The following is a 16157-nucleotide window of genomic DNA, read 5'->3' as shown; positions in this document are numbered from 1 at the left end:
CAGGGGACTGTGACTAGCTCCAACTTTCAATGTGGCACAAGGTGCCAGAAGCACACAAACAAAATGGCACAAAGAAGTAATTAACACAAAACACCCATGAGATTCACCTGCTCAGCTTCCAGGAATGTCACAGATCTACAAATATCTGAGTTAATACTATGAAGGTGACTGTCTTAAAAAAAAAAAAAAAAAAAAAAAAAAAATATATATATATATATATATATATATATGATATGAACACACATTAACAGACTAATATTGTTTATAATGAGGACACAGAAACTGCCAGACACTGTCCATTAGTTATAAAGGCAGACACGAAGACAGTCCCTGTTCTCATTTACAATCTAAGAAAGTCCCTGTTTAAAAAAAAAAAAAAAAAAAAAAAAAAAAAAGCAGAAGTTATTGTCCTTTTCTCCTAATAGGGCCTCCTGTCCACTTTACAGTAGATGAATTCAAGTGAATGAAGAGTGTGTGAACAGCATAAAAGGTTAATCAGTGGCACAACAATATACCCACACACCAAACAGCATGTGAAATGCTGGCCCATATTGCTGGGATATGGTCCAAAAAACTGTGGTCAAGCCAGGGTGGTTCTCCAATCCTTCCCTCAACTACTCTACTGCATTTAAGAATCAGAGTCCTACAGCAAGTTGTCTTACAACTTTTTTAAATTAGAGAGTTTCCACGATTAGGATAAATCTGAACATACAAATACCCTTCGGCCTTAGAGTAATACAGAAATTAAAATGAAAATGCTTACAATAAATGCTATGCAGAACTATAATGATATAACATCATTGTGGTATAAGCTCAAGTAAATAAAGTATGACAAAGATTATGGAAATTATCTTCTGTATTATTCTGCTTTTTCATTCTTTCCAATAATTTTTTTTTCATGAATGTGGATAACTTTCATAGTCAGAAAAAATGAAATCTTTGCTTCTTAAAGACACAGTGTTTAATGTTTAGATAATAAACACAAGGACTCTTCCACCTCTCCAATTCTTCAGATCCCAGCAGACAAAAACAAACTAGTCTGTGGGTCTGTTCTTATGACAAGAATTTTTTTTTTCTTTAAATGCATTAGAGTCTAATGAAACTGGGATCTATTTTTAATCTGCCATAATACAGACTCTTGAGTCACTTGTGTCAGGCTTGTGAACTGCTCCTGTTCACAGACAAGTTTCAGAACCACATAGGATGCTCAAGAGGAGCTAAGCTGGAGTCTTTTTGGTTCCAATGCTGCATTTAATGAAGCTTGCTTGCTCTCTCATACAAGCAGGGAATGCTCATAAAACAGTTACACTGTGGGAAAGACCTTCTTCTCAAATTTCTGTCTGCAACAGTGTCTCTAACCAAACTCCTCATGCCCACTTTCAAAGCAACAATGTCAACCCTAGTCCAAACAGCTACTCTTTCAGGAGAAAAAAAAAAAACAAAAAGCTTTCAATTTAGCAGAAGAGACTGAATCTTTTAATTCTTTGCTTTTCAAATCAGTTGTCACACTCAAATTGGTTTCCATTAGCTCTGTTATTTACAGCTATTTTGAACAAAAGCATCACGGTAAGAACAGGGAGTTTCCTTCCTATTTCTCCTCTGAGGGCTTGTGTTAATTATCACATGAGGTAAAATATCAACAAAAAACAAAAAGACACCAATGTCCCCTACAGTAGGAGCTTTGTACTGTAGAATAAGTTGCCATCAGTTTACACAGAAAATCCTGTAAGAAATTATTTTTCAAAGGCTTAATTAAAAACAACCATCCAAATAATACTACATGACAAACTTTTAAACTCAAAGCTAGAAACACTAGATAACTCATTTCTAAATCCACACATTCGGGGACTTCCAGTTAGACAAGAAAAGAGGAAGAAGTCAAATAACAAAATTTACTGTGTGTGCACTTCAGGCAAATGAGATGAAGTAACATTGCAGGATTAACACGTAAACCCACATCTAGAGATGTAAGCTCTGCAGTAGAGGTTTGGGGATTTTACGGTCAATTCTCACTACCAACTGCTGCAAATGACAGCATGACTTTGAAAAAAGAAAAACAAGACACTATTTGCTCCAACCACTATGAAAGGACAAGTTTATCAACTACAGCTGACAGTAGGTCTCTCTCCATCCTGCCATTTGCTCTACTATTCTCAATACATCATAAAATGGGAGCATTACACATTTGGTTTCTTGGTGAGGAGAAAAAAATGAAGCCTGAAGGATCCAATTCTTATTATTTTGGGACTAAAAAATTTCTGTTTGAGAGCTCTGGCTTGAAATTTAAAAAAGATCAACAAGGTATTCTCCAAGTTGCCTTATGAAATTCAGTACTTAGATAAACAGTATTCCATATATATTTAAAAGCAAACCAGCATGTCTACAAGAAATACTTAACTTGATGGGAAAGAAGGTTTTGGTTAACAGAATTTGTCAGAGAATCACTTCACATTAATTGAAAATGAAAAGAAGCAGCAACAACAGAATCCTGTTACTACCCAGTGACAAGTTACAAAGGTGGGATCCCAGGGCAAGTTTTAGCTGCACAAGAGGGAGGATGGGGAGAAGAGGAGAGCTAGACAAACTGAAGACAACAACCAGGGCCACCTTACACTGTTGGATGGCCACAGCTGAAGGTAGATTTGGCTCATCTCTGAGGTTTTCCAGTGGGGAGGTACCTGCCGTTCAGCCATCAATGGACCAGCATTCACAAAGCCTGTGGGGAAATACAGGATCCAGAAGAGTGGGGTAGGGAAGGAGAAAGTTTGGGAAAGGGAAGAGTCAAACACAGTTGCAAAATGTCACAATTATTAAACAAGAGGCTTCAAAATGCATAGATATGCCTTTTAAGGTGTACCTTTTAAGCCAAAATGGCCTGGCTGAAAAGAACTGGTAATCTGGGAAGCAGCTGGATAATGCTTTTTAAAATACCAAATTACATTTTCATTACATCTGCAAATTACTTTAATTTCTGCCAAGAGGAAATTATCTTTTTGGGAAAAAAAAGTAAAAAAACAATGAAACCTACATGATTTTTACTGTTGGTAACTTTACTCAACCAATGAAGGTCCTTTATCTGTGGCTTCCAAGGGAAGTAAAGCAGACACCCTCACACTGCACTGACCTTTGCTGGCCTACTTCCACCAATTCCATTAACTAGCAAGGGCCCAAATGCAGGTGACCTGATTGACAAAAAAAAAAAAAAAAAAAAAAAAAAAAAAAAAGCACTTCTAGAAAGTGCTGAACTTATAATTCAAATACTTTTACAATCAAGAAGAAAACTGGTAGCAACAACTTGGGAAGCTCTGTCTTCAATCGAGCAGCAGCAACACTGCTTATATGACAAAATACTTTTCAGGTTTAATGTAGAAGAAAATAGATTCAGTGATCTGTCCTCCCTCACCCAGTGCTGACTAGCTGAACTTGTGGGGGGAACCAAATAACCAATTAACAATACTAGTAAAAATCATGTGCAGCACCAGGAAACTTAGCCCCACCACAATTACCGTAACTATCAAGGAAAGCGTAAGCCAGGTTTAAGGCTGCCATCCTCAAAGCTCTATGCGTCCTCTGTATTACTGACTCAGGTCTCCAGTTGTAGCTAAGACAGTTCAGTGTAGATACCCCATGCTTAACTCTAAGACTTCCAAGAACTGACAAGGTGGGAACCTAAATTCCTAAGTAAACAAATGATAAATCATTTCTGGCAGTGGCCAGTCAAATACAAATTCAACAGAAGCCAATTTGCCTAGTCACACACCCTACTTACACAGGCTATGACTAAGTTGTTCAATTACTTCCTGGGACTAATTATTGTTTCAGTAACAAAGATCCTTTAGAAGCACACCAAGTTGTACCTGCCTAAAAACCCTTCCTACTTCTTGTCTGTAATAATTCAACTGAGGAAAAGCTTGTATCTCAGAGATGTTTCAAGTGCCTTTGACTTTGCCTGCTGGTGCTTGGGTCATATCCTTGCTCCACTCTGTCACAGGACACTATATCTCCCAGGAGCTCTTGCCAACTGATTTCTGGATAAGTTTCCACACCAGGAGGTATGGTGGGGTTAAGAAGCAAGAGGACAAGAGAAGCCAGAGTTTTCTCTCTCTTACTTGGCCTGGGTTCCACTGGACAGCTCCTCTTTCCATGCTTCCAGCTCACACCAGAGAGCTAGGACTTCTGGACCTTGGTGACACTTTTTATTTTCCTTAGGGGTATAAAAGCTCAAAGGGATCACTAATCCCTGGGGTGCCTCACCAGACCCTGTTTAGCTTCTTGGATCTTATAATACCTGTGTAACCTATTCCCTATATTAAATTCCCTCTGGTTTTATGACCTGTAGTGGTTTGTTTCCCTAACTAGCCCCTGACTGAGGGATCCATTAAACAGGGGTTTCAAAACTTTTTTAAAAACTTATTTTTCAGAAACTAATTTTTCTAAGAATTAAAACAATTATTCAAATAACCTAGAAAAGATTTCTACTACTAAGGAACAAAAGATTTATAGATGATGAGATCCCTTTATTCATTTAAACAAAAATTTACTGAGAGCTTGGTCTTGTCAACCTCTATTCACTTCTGGGAAGACCACAGTGAACAAAACAAGACCAAACCCCTGCCCTCAAAGGCTTGCACTAGAGTGGACATGTCATGTGTGGTAAATCACAATCTAAGAAATTAACCAGTTCAGCCAGGCATGGTAGAGCACACCTGTAAACCCAGCCACTAGGAAGGCTGAGGTGGAGGATCTCAAGTTGGAGTCCAGCCTTAACAACTTAGTCAGGTCCTAAGCAAATGTGCAAGCCTGTCTCAAAATAAAAAAGAAAAAGGGCTAGGGATGTAGCTCAATGGTGAAGCACCCATAAAGTCAATCCCTGTTACAAAAGAAAAAAAAGAAAAAGAAAAAGAAAAAGAAAGGAAAAAGAAAGAAAAGAAATTAACCAGTACAGGAATACTGCTTTAAAAACAGAGGAATTTGGTAAAAGTGAAGTAATATTAAGGTGTGCTACTCTACATAGACTGGGTTCCTACCTTCCAATGTGGTATGCTGAACTGTCACATTCCAGAGGCCAATACAGAACTTCTTCAAAGTTAATATCTACTTAAACTGGCCACTTGCTCAAACAGAAGTACAACTGTGATAAGGATTTAAGCAGACATAATAACAAAAGTTAGGCACTGTGTGCTTAGAATGTAAAACGTGCATTTTATGCAGATTCTTGCTTGGCATCTTTTTCACAAGAGATATCCGAATAAAGAGAGTCTGACTCAATTTAGTAAGTTACTTTATCCCTTCTCATGACACAGGTAGACTATGTCAATATTACATACAAAGTCAACTGCAATGTATATAATGAGTCGGGTGTCACAGTCACCAATTGCATGATTATTATTTCCAAAATGGAATTTTCAGGCAGAAGAACAGAAACAGACAATGACTCATGTGGTGAATGCTTATACAGACAACTTATGCCCAAGAAAGCTGCCACCTACATACCATAATGACATCAGATGAAAAATGCAGAAAGAAGTAGTTTATGATTTATCTGGAAACAAAAAATTTGCTGCAAAGTATATGCAAAAGGTGAAGCTGCACCTACCTGTTTGTGCATCCCAGTTACCTTACGCAACCAAGAGCACACATCGAATACTCAAAATATGACCTGCTTGAGCATAAAAGCATGTTCAGCCTCAAAACTCAACAATGGCTCCAGCGATGACGTACTATATACTGTTGGCATTTCACTAGACTTTTCTAAAGTAATTTTATGTACCCATGAAGGTACACTTCCATGGAGATCTTGTAGCCCAGACCTTTCTTAACTACTCAGCAATTAGAAAGCATTTCGTTTAAGAAGCAAGTAGACCTACAATACATGGATTTCTTACAAAATGGGGAATCTAAAGCATAATGCATATTCACAATCTCAGGGCCATAAAGCAAGTTAAGAGGAAAGAAAGGGCTGGGTTTGTGGTTCAGGGATGGAGTGCTTGCCCTGCATGTGTGGAGCATTGGGTTCAATACTCAACACCATGTAAATTTTAAAAAATAAAGGTATCATCTAAAATTTTTAAAAAAAAATTTTTTTAAAGAGGAAAATAGGGCCCATAGAGCTGGGCTTTTAACTTTATTGACCCCTGACTAGTTGCTAAACTCTATCTCTTGCCAAGCCTCAATGTGTGGGCAAGAAACACCCCCTACACATACACACACACACCATACAGCACACCTTGGGGGCTTTGCACATTCTGTTTCCTCTTCCTGGAATGCAAAGTCCCCTAAATTCACCTGGCAACATTCTGTTTATCCTTTAGGACACAGCCTAATTGACTCTGAAGCCATGACTTCCTGGGGAAGACAGTTTTCCTTCTCATTGCTCCTTATATGCCACAATGATAATTACTACTTTGTATCATGTTTTGTTTTATACATCTGCTTCCCCATTGGACAGTAAAATCCTTGAGATCCAAGACCCTATCTTTGAATTCATATGTCCTAGCAGAGGATCTGACATAAAGTATATGCTTAATTTTCTGGGGGCTGGGGCTGTAGCTCGGTGGTAGAGCATTTGCCTGGCTCATGAGAGGCACTGGGTTCAATCCCCGGCACCACATAAAAATAAACAAAAGTACTGTGTCCATCTACAACTAAAAAAATTTTTTAAAGAACTACTGTCTGAATGAATACATGTAGTATAGGATCTCAGACTTTCAAAAAGTTCCCCCTAATAGATATGACATTTTGTATTCTTTTTCTCACAGCCACAGAACAATATTTAAGAACAAGGGAAACAAATAGGAAAGTTATCTTCCCTGGGAGGTTTAGCATGTGGTTTCCAGTAACTAGAGTATTGTAAACGAATAAAGTAAAAAAGTGAAACTAACAAAATGAGAATTAAAAAAATAAGATCAGCAATGGTAAAAGTAAATGATGCTTACATTAAAGACAATTTAATGGGGGCTTTGATAAATTACTTTCAGTAAAACTGTGTCAATCTAACCATGACTGTCAGTATTAAAGTGCATTAGCTGTAAAAACCCAGAAAGTTATTTGATCTTAGCTAGAGAAGGGTATTTAACAACTAGAAAAGGAGGCAGAATTCCTCCTGCTATCAAATCTGGTGGATTTTTTTTAAGCTCTCAAAAGGTGCCACCAACCAATATAACTAAAAATAATTAAAAATTAACAGGAAAGCCAGGTACAGTGGAGAATGCCTGTAATCCCAGGGACTAAGGAGATTAAGGCAGAAGGAACACAAGTTCAAGGACAGCCTCAGCAAATTAACAAGGTCCTAAGCAACTTAGTGAGACCCTGCCTCAAAATAAAAAATAAAAAGGGCTGGGGATATAGCTCAGTGGTAAACACCCCAGAGTTCAATCCCCAATACAAAAAAAAAAAAAAAAAGGACAGGAAAATTATGTTCTAAGGAATGATTTAACAAGCAATGATTTAGCTATCAATGGAAAATGAATAAAAAGAAAATTGAAGTTAATTTACAGAAGTTAAAGCTTAGAATGGTATCAGAAAATTCCCACACAAAATTTCCTGGTCTAATCTTTTATACAAGTCCAAAAAGTCAGGGAATATCCAGAGGCTGTCCTCAAGGGTACCATAAAGTACATCTGCAAAAATGCCAGAACTCCATATATAGGAAATGGTTTTGGCTTAAAGACTAGGGTTTTACTGGGTGAGTCATTCTAACTGTGGTTTCCAGTAACTAGAATATTGTAAACGATAAAGTAAAAAAGTGAAACTAACAAAATCAGAATTAAAAAAATAAGATCAGCAATGGTAAAAGTAAATGATGCTTACATTTTAATAATATTTTAGTTTACAAGGCACTTTCATCTTTCAAACTAAAAAAAAAAAAAAAAAATGAAGGTGAGAAAGTTGGGTGACATGCTAAAGGTCATGAAGCTACTGTAAGCAGAATAAAGGAACTTAACTACATGTTTTATCCTAAAGTCTACTGCCCCTTCCACTAACCTGCCTTTTTGCCACCTCAAAGGTGGGCTTATAAATGCTATGGATAGGCCCAGAACACTTAAGATAACTTCAATGAGAGAAGCTGCCCTCCAAATCACTTAAGAATATCTTTCAACTTAATCAAGACATCCAGGATAGCACCTTAAACAATGGCCTAAATAATGCAAGACAGAATATTCATCATTTCCATGTTATATTGTTGTACTGTTAATTGAAAAACGCAAGGTACTAAGAAATGTGGGTAATATGCTACTATTTGCATAAAAGTAATGTATTCAAATGCCTTTGTTTTTCATGCACATATTGTCTCTCAAAAGTCAGGTAAGTAATTGCCAACAGTGGTTACCTGCCAAGAGGGAAAAAAGGTGGCTAAGGGATCAGGGACAGAATAATGATTTTTCACTATACATGTTGCCTTTTGGACCTTTTGAATTTTGAACCACATAAAAATGCTACCTCTTTCAAAAAGTAAGTTTAAATCGAAAAATATAAATGGGAGTTGGAACAGAAGCAGTGGTTAGGTGATTAGAGGTGAAATAAGATGCAGGAGATGGAAAAAGTAAATTATAAAATTCCTCTCAAATTCCAGAATTCCATGCGATGTTTCACAATCTGAAGTAAATATTCCTCAAGACCATCAAATTTCTTCCATTTAAATTCTCTGCTCATTAAACAGTTCCTAATTTCTCATAAACCTTGACTGATAAAGGAGTGTCCCAATAGTGGACATGAATATTCAAATCATTGGAAAGGCAGAGCCTCTCATGGTAAACAGGAGTGTCCAGTTTAATCCACAGTCTCTGAGGAGGTTGCTTGGGAGTTTATTCCAGGCACACTGACAAAATCTGGAACTATAGAGATAAAGACCAAGCCTTAGATCAGTAAGATTCTAAATATGAACGAAGTATGACACATTCCATCTTACTCAAAAATGGAGCCAGGCCTCAACTAGCCAGAGTTACCATTGACATATCTGAAATTTTCAGTAGTTCTGTCCTCTGTTGATCACTACGTAAGTCAGTCTAAATATTGCTTCTAAAGGTCATATTGAGGTCTTTGGTGATGAGAAAACCACATCTTGGGCTTAGAACAAGCAATGGAGTTTTTTTAAGAGAAGAAGCATCTTCTTTCCCCACACTGAAATCACTTCAATGCCTTAGAGGTCCCAGGCACTGGGGAGCCTTGTGCTTAAAAAAAATCAAAAACCCCAGGACCAACAAAACTTCTACTAAGTAAAAAGAACGCCTACTTGTTCTCTCTTCTGAAATTTATATTACACATTTTTTGGATCAATTAATAAAGAAATATCATTCCTAAAAAAGAAGAGTCATTGCCAAAGAGTTATTTCAGAACATTACAGAAATATTTGCTTGTGGGTCGGCAGTCCAGGCTGCATCAACTGATTGAATATGAATTGGTGAGCACTCACCAGAGCCTGTACAGTTAGAACTCAATTTTCTAAGAAAAGACAATTTTCTAAGAAATACGGATAAATAAGCTAAAACCCAACTCTCATTTTGGCCAACAGTTTTTTAAGTTCCTTCTCCAACCAAACATTTTTTAATCAGCACTACCAGGTAACAATCTATGATGCAAGTGTTTACCATCAACAGCAGCTAATAAGTTTTACAAGCAAGTAGTTGCAAGTTCTCATTAAGAATTAACTAATGTTTCATTATATGATCCCAATGAGGTCACTAGTAAAGAGCAACGGAAAATTTGGAAAAAATCTGGAGGAAGAAGTGGTGAATTCACCTCTTTTCCACATGCCATATTTCATTGGATCATGAGTAAGTATACAAGTAATAGGAGAAATAGGGTTGTGGGTACTACTAATCATCAAAATGGCATCTGAATCTCCAAATACAGCAATGCTCACTCCAGTGGGTTGCTTCACTGACTCAAGATCTGTCAAGTAAGGACACATGGGAATTTGAATAAGGACAAAAAATTCCTAAATTTTAAACTGAATCCTCCAAAAGATCTAACAAGAATCAACCTATAAGAAATTAACCTACCCAACATAAATTGATTCTAAAATACTTTTTAAAATAAATTCTGGCTAATGTAAAAATTTCAGGAAAAGAAGCCTGGGAATTTGCTTTCCTAATGACAAATTTCATTTACCTACTGGTAGAGGTCATTAAAATATACTACTAGGTAACTACATCAATGCCTCATTCCTCTGTCCTCCTTACATAACCCTATTCTTAAAAAAAAAAAAAAAAAAAAAAGGTAATCAAGTGAAAGCATTGATTATGCATCTACTTCCTTTTTCAAAATAGATATTTGTACATTTGAACTTTTTTATACTGTATATCCAATATGCTATATGGCAAACAATTCTGGAAAATCCTCTGCATTACCAACAAAAGTAAATGAATAATAGCCCCCCCAATTATAGTAGTATGTATCTATAAATGTCTAATGTAAACATCTCACTAATAACCAAGCTTTCCTATCATACTGATTTTTAATTGTATTAAATCATGGATCTCAGAGGGCACATTAAATAAAGACTAAACGATTCTGCCAATTTACGCTATTTCACCTTTAGTAGTGTAATCACGGAAGCAACAAATCCAGTGATGCATACTTTGCTTCCTTTTCTCCACGGATTAAACTGATCCTGTGCTACAGTCCAAATCTGCTAGTTTCTGCCATCACACACATAAGGCCTCCAACGCGCTCCACAAACCAGGGCTAGGCTATCTAGAAATCCGCACTGTGTCACTGCATAAGGCAGCTTCCCGCTGCACACATCCTGGAAGAAGAAAGCCACCGAAACACTGTCAGATCTCAGCAGGGCTGTAAAATGACAGAAGGAATCGCTAACCAAATAGCAGGCAGCAACAATCACCACCTTTAAAAATCATTTAAGCAGTTTTTTTGTCATCACACCTCCCTCCTTACTCTCTCTCTCTCTCTCTCTCTCTCTCTCTCTCTCTCTCTCTCTCTCTCTCTCTCTCTCACACACACACACACACACACACACACACACCACGCACACGCACACGCACAATGCAGTTCATCCATAGATTTGCAAGTGAAAGGCAGTTAGCTCCGGACTGACAGTAGACCCCCAGAAGTCATCAAATCCCTGAAATAAAGACATTCTCACCTGAACACACCAGGCCAATTCCACTCACCCCGCACCCCCACCATCATTCGCCCACATCAAACCCCGAGCCGCCCAAAACCCTGCATGCTCACCAGCACGCGTTACCATTTAAAGAAGACTTGGGCGCCCTGAACTCCACAAGTCCCCTCCCCACGCAGGCCATCCATTCTCATGGCGCGGCCCGGCAAACTGGACCCCTCGCCCACAGAGAGGGATGCGCTACCTTTAGACTGGCAGTCCGCACAAAACTTGTTATCTTCCTCCAGCAGCAGGTTGGCCAGGACCGCCTGATACCGATCCACGTCCTTCACCGACTTGCCGGTCATGGCCAGGGTGCCGAAGGGGGCAGAGGGCGACGCGCCCTCCTCGCCCCCAGAAGCCCCGGCCTCGGTCCGGGGGTGAGGACTCCCGGTCCCCCGCCCAGGAGCACCACCTGAGCGGGGGAGAGCTCTCCTCACGCACCTCCCGGCGACCCTCTAGGGTCAGCGGCGTCCGCCCCCAACTCCTCAGCCCCTCGGCGCGGCGCCCCCTGGCGGGCTCAGGGAAAGGCCAGGTCCAGCGGAGGCTGCGGGGCTAGGGACCTTCAGCCCAGGCAAAGGGAGCTCTCGGCTTCCTCGGTGCCGGACGCAGAGCCGACCCCCGGCCTGCCTTTCTGCCGGCAGTGTGTCCCGCGCCTCGGTTTCCCTGGCAGCTGCCGCCACCTCGGACACCACCTCCGCCGCCTACTTCCGGCAGCTCTTCCTCTCCACCTCCACCCAAGCCTAGCGCGCGCATGCGCCCCGCCCCACCGCGCCGCACTGGGCTCTTCCCTGGACTCCGCCTCCCAGGAACCAATCCCGGAGAGGCGGGGGCGGGGCTTCTGTGGGGGCGGAGGGAGGGAGGACACGCCCCCCGAATGTCCTTGGAAAAGAATGAATGGAGCCTGGCAGGCAGAGTGGAAGAAATAGAGGAAAATGAAGGAAGCAAACATTTGCTGAGTTCTTACCGTGGCAGGCACTATACTAAGCACGTTATATGAATTATCGCAATATAATTCTCACAAAAACTAAATGTTAAGTTTTTGTCATCCTTATGTAATCTCTGGGTTGTGGATACCCCAAAGTCCTCCAGCTTACTCTGTCCTTCAGCAGACACATAAAAGGGCCCAAGTCCCTAGCCCAAGTTAAGGAGACATCACACGCTCCCCAGTTTTTAGAAGACTCTGACCCCCCCCCCTCCGCCCCCCATTGGAATTGCAGAGAGTCACTAGCTTTCTACCACCATCTTTGGACATTGTTCTGCCTACTGCCTAGACAATTTGTGTCTTCTTTCATTCATTATATCATCACAAAACAATGCAGTTTTGTGTAGCAGACTTGTACTGAAGTTTATTTGGGAGGAGGGTGGTAATTACAACATAGCACAGAATAGGCAATGATTTAAAAGTGATTACTAAACATCATACAAAACCACCATGCTGCAGATAATTTATTAGTGACTGTCATTTTCTTTAGGAAAACACCTGCCATCTTGCTCTTGTTTTCATTCATTTATTTACTCACCCAGCAAATTGTTCCTAAGAAACGGCTAAGAATCAGAAATTGTACTGAGGGAGAGAGGAAAAGCATGTTCTGAATTATGATTTTAAAGGATTATTCTGAAGGCTGGGAGTGTAGCTCAGTGGTAGAGCACTTGCCTAGCATGTGTGAGACCCTGGGTTCCATGCCCAGCACTGAAAAACAAATCATTTGGGCTGCCATGGAAATGTTAGATCAGGGAATTTGATAAGATGAAAGACTTAGAATTATCTTATTTCTAGTATAACCCTCTCCTGCATCTCCATTTTCTCCCAAGACCAGTCTCAAAATTTTCATATCATCACAGAAAAACTAAAGTTTTCTATTATTTTATGAATCACAACAATTTAATTCTGTCTAAACCTTTATGTTCTACCCATGACCAGTTTGAATAGAAAAGATGTATGACTTTGTGCCTGAAGCATTTATTTGCTGCTTTGAGACTCTTCTGATTCCTTTTCCCTCTGACATGGCAACCATCGGTGTTACAGATGTTGGTTGTTTTTTATACTGGATTCCTAACTAATAAACTGATAAGTAAGAGTCTTCTGCTAGCCCATAAAGGATAAGCAGCATGTGCAAGAAATAAGTCTTCTTTAGGTTATCACTGAGTTTTATTTATCAGGCATACCCTAATCTATCCTGACACATCAAGTATTAGCTTTATTATTTTTTTTACAGTTCTAGGGATCAAACCCAAGGCCTCACATATGCTAAGCAAGCACTCTACCACTGTACTGTACAGCAAGCATATTATCAGTAATAATGCCAGAAGAAAATGAATGTATACCTAAGGGTCTGCGGACATGGACAAGGGACCTCTTCTTTTCCCAAGTTCAAAAAAAAAAAAAAACTGTTTTTGAAGTCTTGAATTTTCCCTTGACAATTCTTACAAAAATACTTCCCCTAATCCATAACATACTGTGTTACTTTATCATAAAACTACTTCACATTAGTTATAGTTTCCTATCTGTCTCAGCATCTATTTGCAGTTGGTTGCATTGTTATCTATGGTTATGAGAAAATTAGAAGAGGCCAAGGACAGTGGCACACACCTATAATACCATGGCTCAGGAGGCAGAGGCAGGAGGATTGCAAGTTTGAGGTCAGCCTCAGCAATTTCCAGGACCAAGGATGTAGCTCAGTGGTAAAGTGCCCCTACGTTCAATTCCCAGTATAAAGGAAAAAAGAAATTGGAAGAAATTAAGAGTCCTGACAGCACATATCATGCTTTACTCACAGCTGATTTTTCTTCTCAGTCTTTAAATCAGAGTATTTTGCCACCCCAGCTAACAAAAATAAAAGGACAAAGTGGAAATCAATTTTTAAGCTGTTATATTAGAGTAACCACTAAGAATACTCCCCAAAATATATGGTGAATATATTTTTGGACTATTGCCATAGGAAATTTTCATTAGCACATCTTCTAACTAAGAGATCAAATCTCTCTAGTCATATGTTGGACTAAAGCAGCTTCTGATCCACTGGTCGGTTCATTTGACCACTTTAAGGTAATACTAAAAAGCCTTTTTCATTAGGAAAGCAGGATGATTGCTCTGTAGTTATTTGTCACATTAAGTTAACCTCAAATGAACTTGCAGTTCATTTAATCAACTCTCTTCAAACAACTCTCAAGCTTTTTTTCAGTGTGGAGAACTTGTGATTATTTCAAAGCCTCCCCTGCCTTGCAGCTCATTATGTCTTCAGCCTTGAAAGCATGTCTGCTAGTGAGCCAGCTCTGTGAGCCTCCCGCTGCAGGATCTCCTCTCCTGCCATGCCTCCTATATATCCATCCCACAGCCTCACTCTCTTGGAAGTAGCTCCGTTCACCATCACTGATGGTGCCCACTGTGACAAAGTCTTTCTCAATGGCACTGTTATATGACACCATACTCCTCAGGATTCTGGGGGATCAGTGGTCACTGTTCCCTTACGAAGAGAGAATGACCTCTCCCCAGCTCTGTGTCACACATAGTCATCTAGGCCCCAAGTCATACCTGCCTAAGCCTTTGAACCTCTCTACCAACTAGAGGGGCTCAGGCCCCCTACCAGGCAGTCTAACAAGAATCAACTTCGTGTTGCACCAACCCACCTTTCTTCTGAGACGATTTGCAGCTCCTACCGCTACCAAACATCTCCCTCTTCCCTTCTCTCCCCTAATTGTCCACTGAAACCCTTCATGACAATGCACAGATACAGGACCTGGGAGAGGAGGCTGGGCTGCCTGTGCCTGTCTTGGAATCCTGGCTCAACTCATGCCGTGGAGCTCACACTGTATCGTCCACAGGTGTGCACTAATGACAGCATCCACGAGTGATTGTATTCAACCCTAAATGTCACAGGAGAATGGGCATCTACATCAGCAGCTCCTGCATTTTCAGGGCCTGGGACAGACTGGGCAAATACACTTTGTCAAGGCCTACTCCGGGGACTCTGTACCAATGACAGAAAAGTCACCCCACACTGCAGCATATCATCTCAAAATAGCAGAACACGGGGGGAAAGGCAAGATCTGAAGTTTCCAGAGAGGAAAAACAAACCACATGAAAAACGATCTGGAATCAGAATAGCATAGAATTCTCAACAGCAACTCTGGAAGCCAGGCGACCATGGAACAGTGCCTCCAAAATTCTGAGAAAAAAAGAGTTGCCAACCCAGAATTCTATACCAGCCAAGCGATCATTCTAGAGGCAGTGTGGAATAAAGGCTCTTTCAGACATGATTGATTCCAAATTGTATCTCACGTTCTGGCTTCTGTTCAGTTGCCCTCCACATTCCCTCTCTGCCCTTCACCCTTCTCCGGGCCCCAAGAGGTGACTTTGATGGACAGCACTGGCCTGGCTCCTGGCACGTTGGCTTCTGGTTGCATTCAGTCAACGGAGACACAGGCAGGAAATCAGAGGCAGAAGCAGAGAGGTTATTTATTTTCTCTGCTTTCTCCCTGCTGGCAGAGCCACTTCCTCCTTCAGTGACAGCCAGAGTGCCTGTGAGGGTGGCCTCTCCTACAGCTGCAGCCCTCACCCTCTCCTGCAAGCCCTCAGGCATTGGGGGTTACAGCATCCTGCTATTGCTGGCCTCAAGACACATGGCACCCTTTGTTGGTTTCCTGTAACCTTTGAACTCTCCTCACTGCCTCTTTTTCACTGACCCCGTGCTTCTTATTGGAACCTAACCAAAGCACCTGCCATGCATACTTGGTCAAAAGCAACAGAGTAAGGCTGGGATGTAGCTCAGTGGTAAAGGCTTCCTTTGCCTTGCAAGCATGAGGCCCTGGGTTTGATCCCCAGAACTGCAAAGGAAAAAAAAAGTGGAAAAAAACAAATATAGAAAAATAAATCCCCCAAATGGAGCAATTATGAGCTCCAGAAAAAGCTGAAGGTTTAACCAGGGGGGGGAATGAACACAAGGTTCAGTGGTCAATAATACCTAGTGATAATATTATGAACTTTAATTTGACAAAATATTGTTACTTAACTATAGCCTGTAGATGTGGGAGA

The 16157-nt window shown here is 40.4% G+C and overlaps 1 protein-coding gene across 2 annotated transcripts in view; it reads right to left on the bottom strand.

The window, feature by feature from the left end:
- Positions 1–11863, bottom strand: part of SMAP2 (small ArfGAP2) — a 43874-nt gene extending 32011 nt beyond the window's left edge. Inside the window, exons 1-3 of one of the 2 annotated variants that reach the window (XM_079131203.1) lie at positions 11328–11863; positions 5028–5131; positions 2613–2716 (exon numbers count right to left, since the gene is read on the bottom strand). Coding sequence is in view for 1 of the 2 variants with exons in the window: in XM_079131202.1 (XP_078987328.1) it covers positions 11328–11430 (103 nt within the window). In the remaining variant the exon portion in view is untranslated. The remainder of the gene's footprint in view (positions 1–2612; positions 2717–5027; positions 5132–11327) is intronic. The other variant, XM_079131202.1, reaches the window with a different exon arrangement.
- Positions 11864–16157: the final 4294 nt, after the last annotated feature.

Source organism: Sciurus vulgaris, assembly GCF_902686455.1.
Source record: "Sciurus vulgaris genome assembly, chromosome: 1".
Lineage (NCBI taxonomy): Eukaryota > Metazoa > Chordata > Mammalia > Rodentia > Sciuridae > Sciurus > Sciurus vulgaris.
This window is presented reverse-complemented; position numbering and strand designations above follow the sequence as displayed.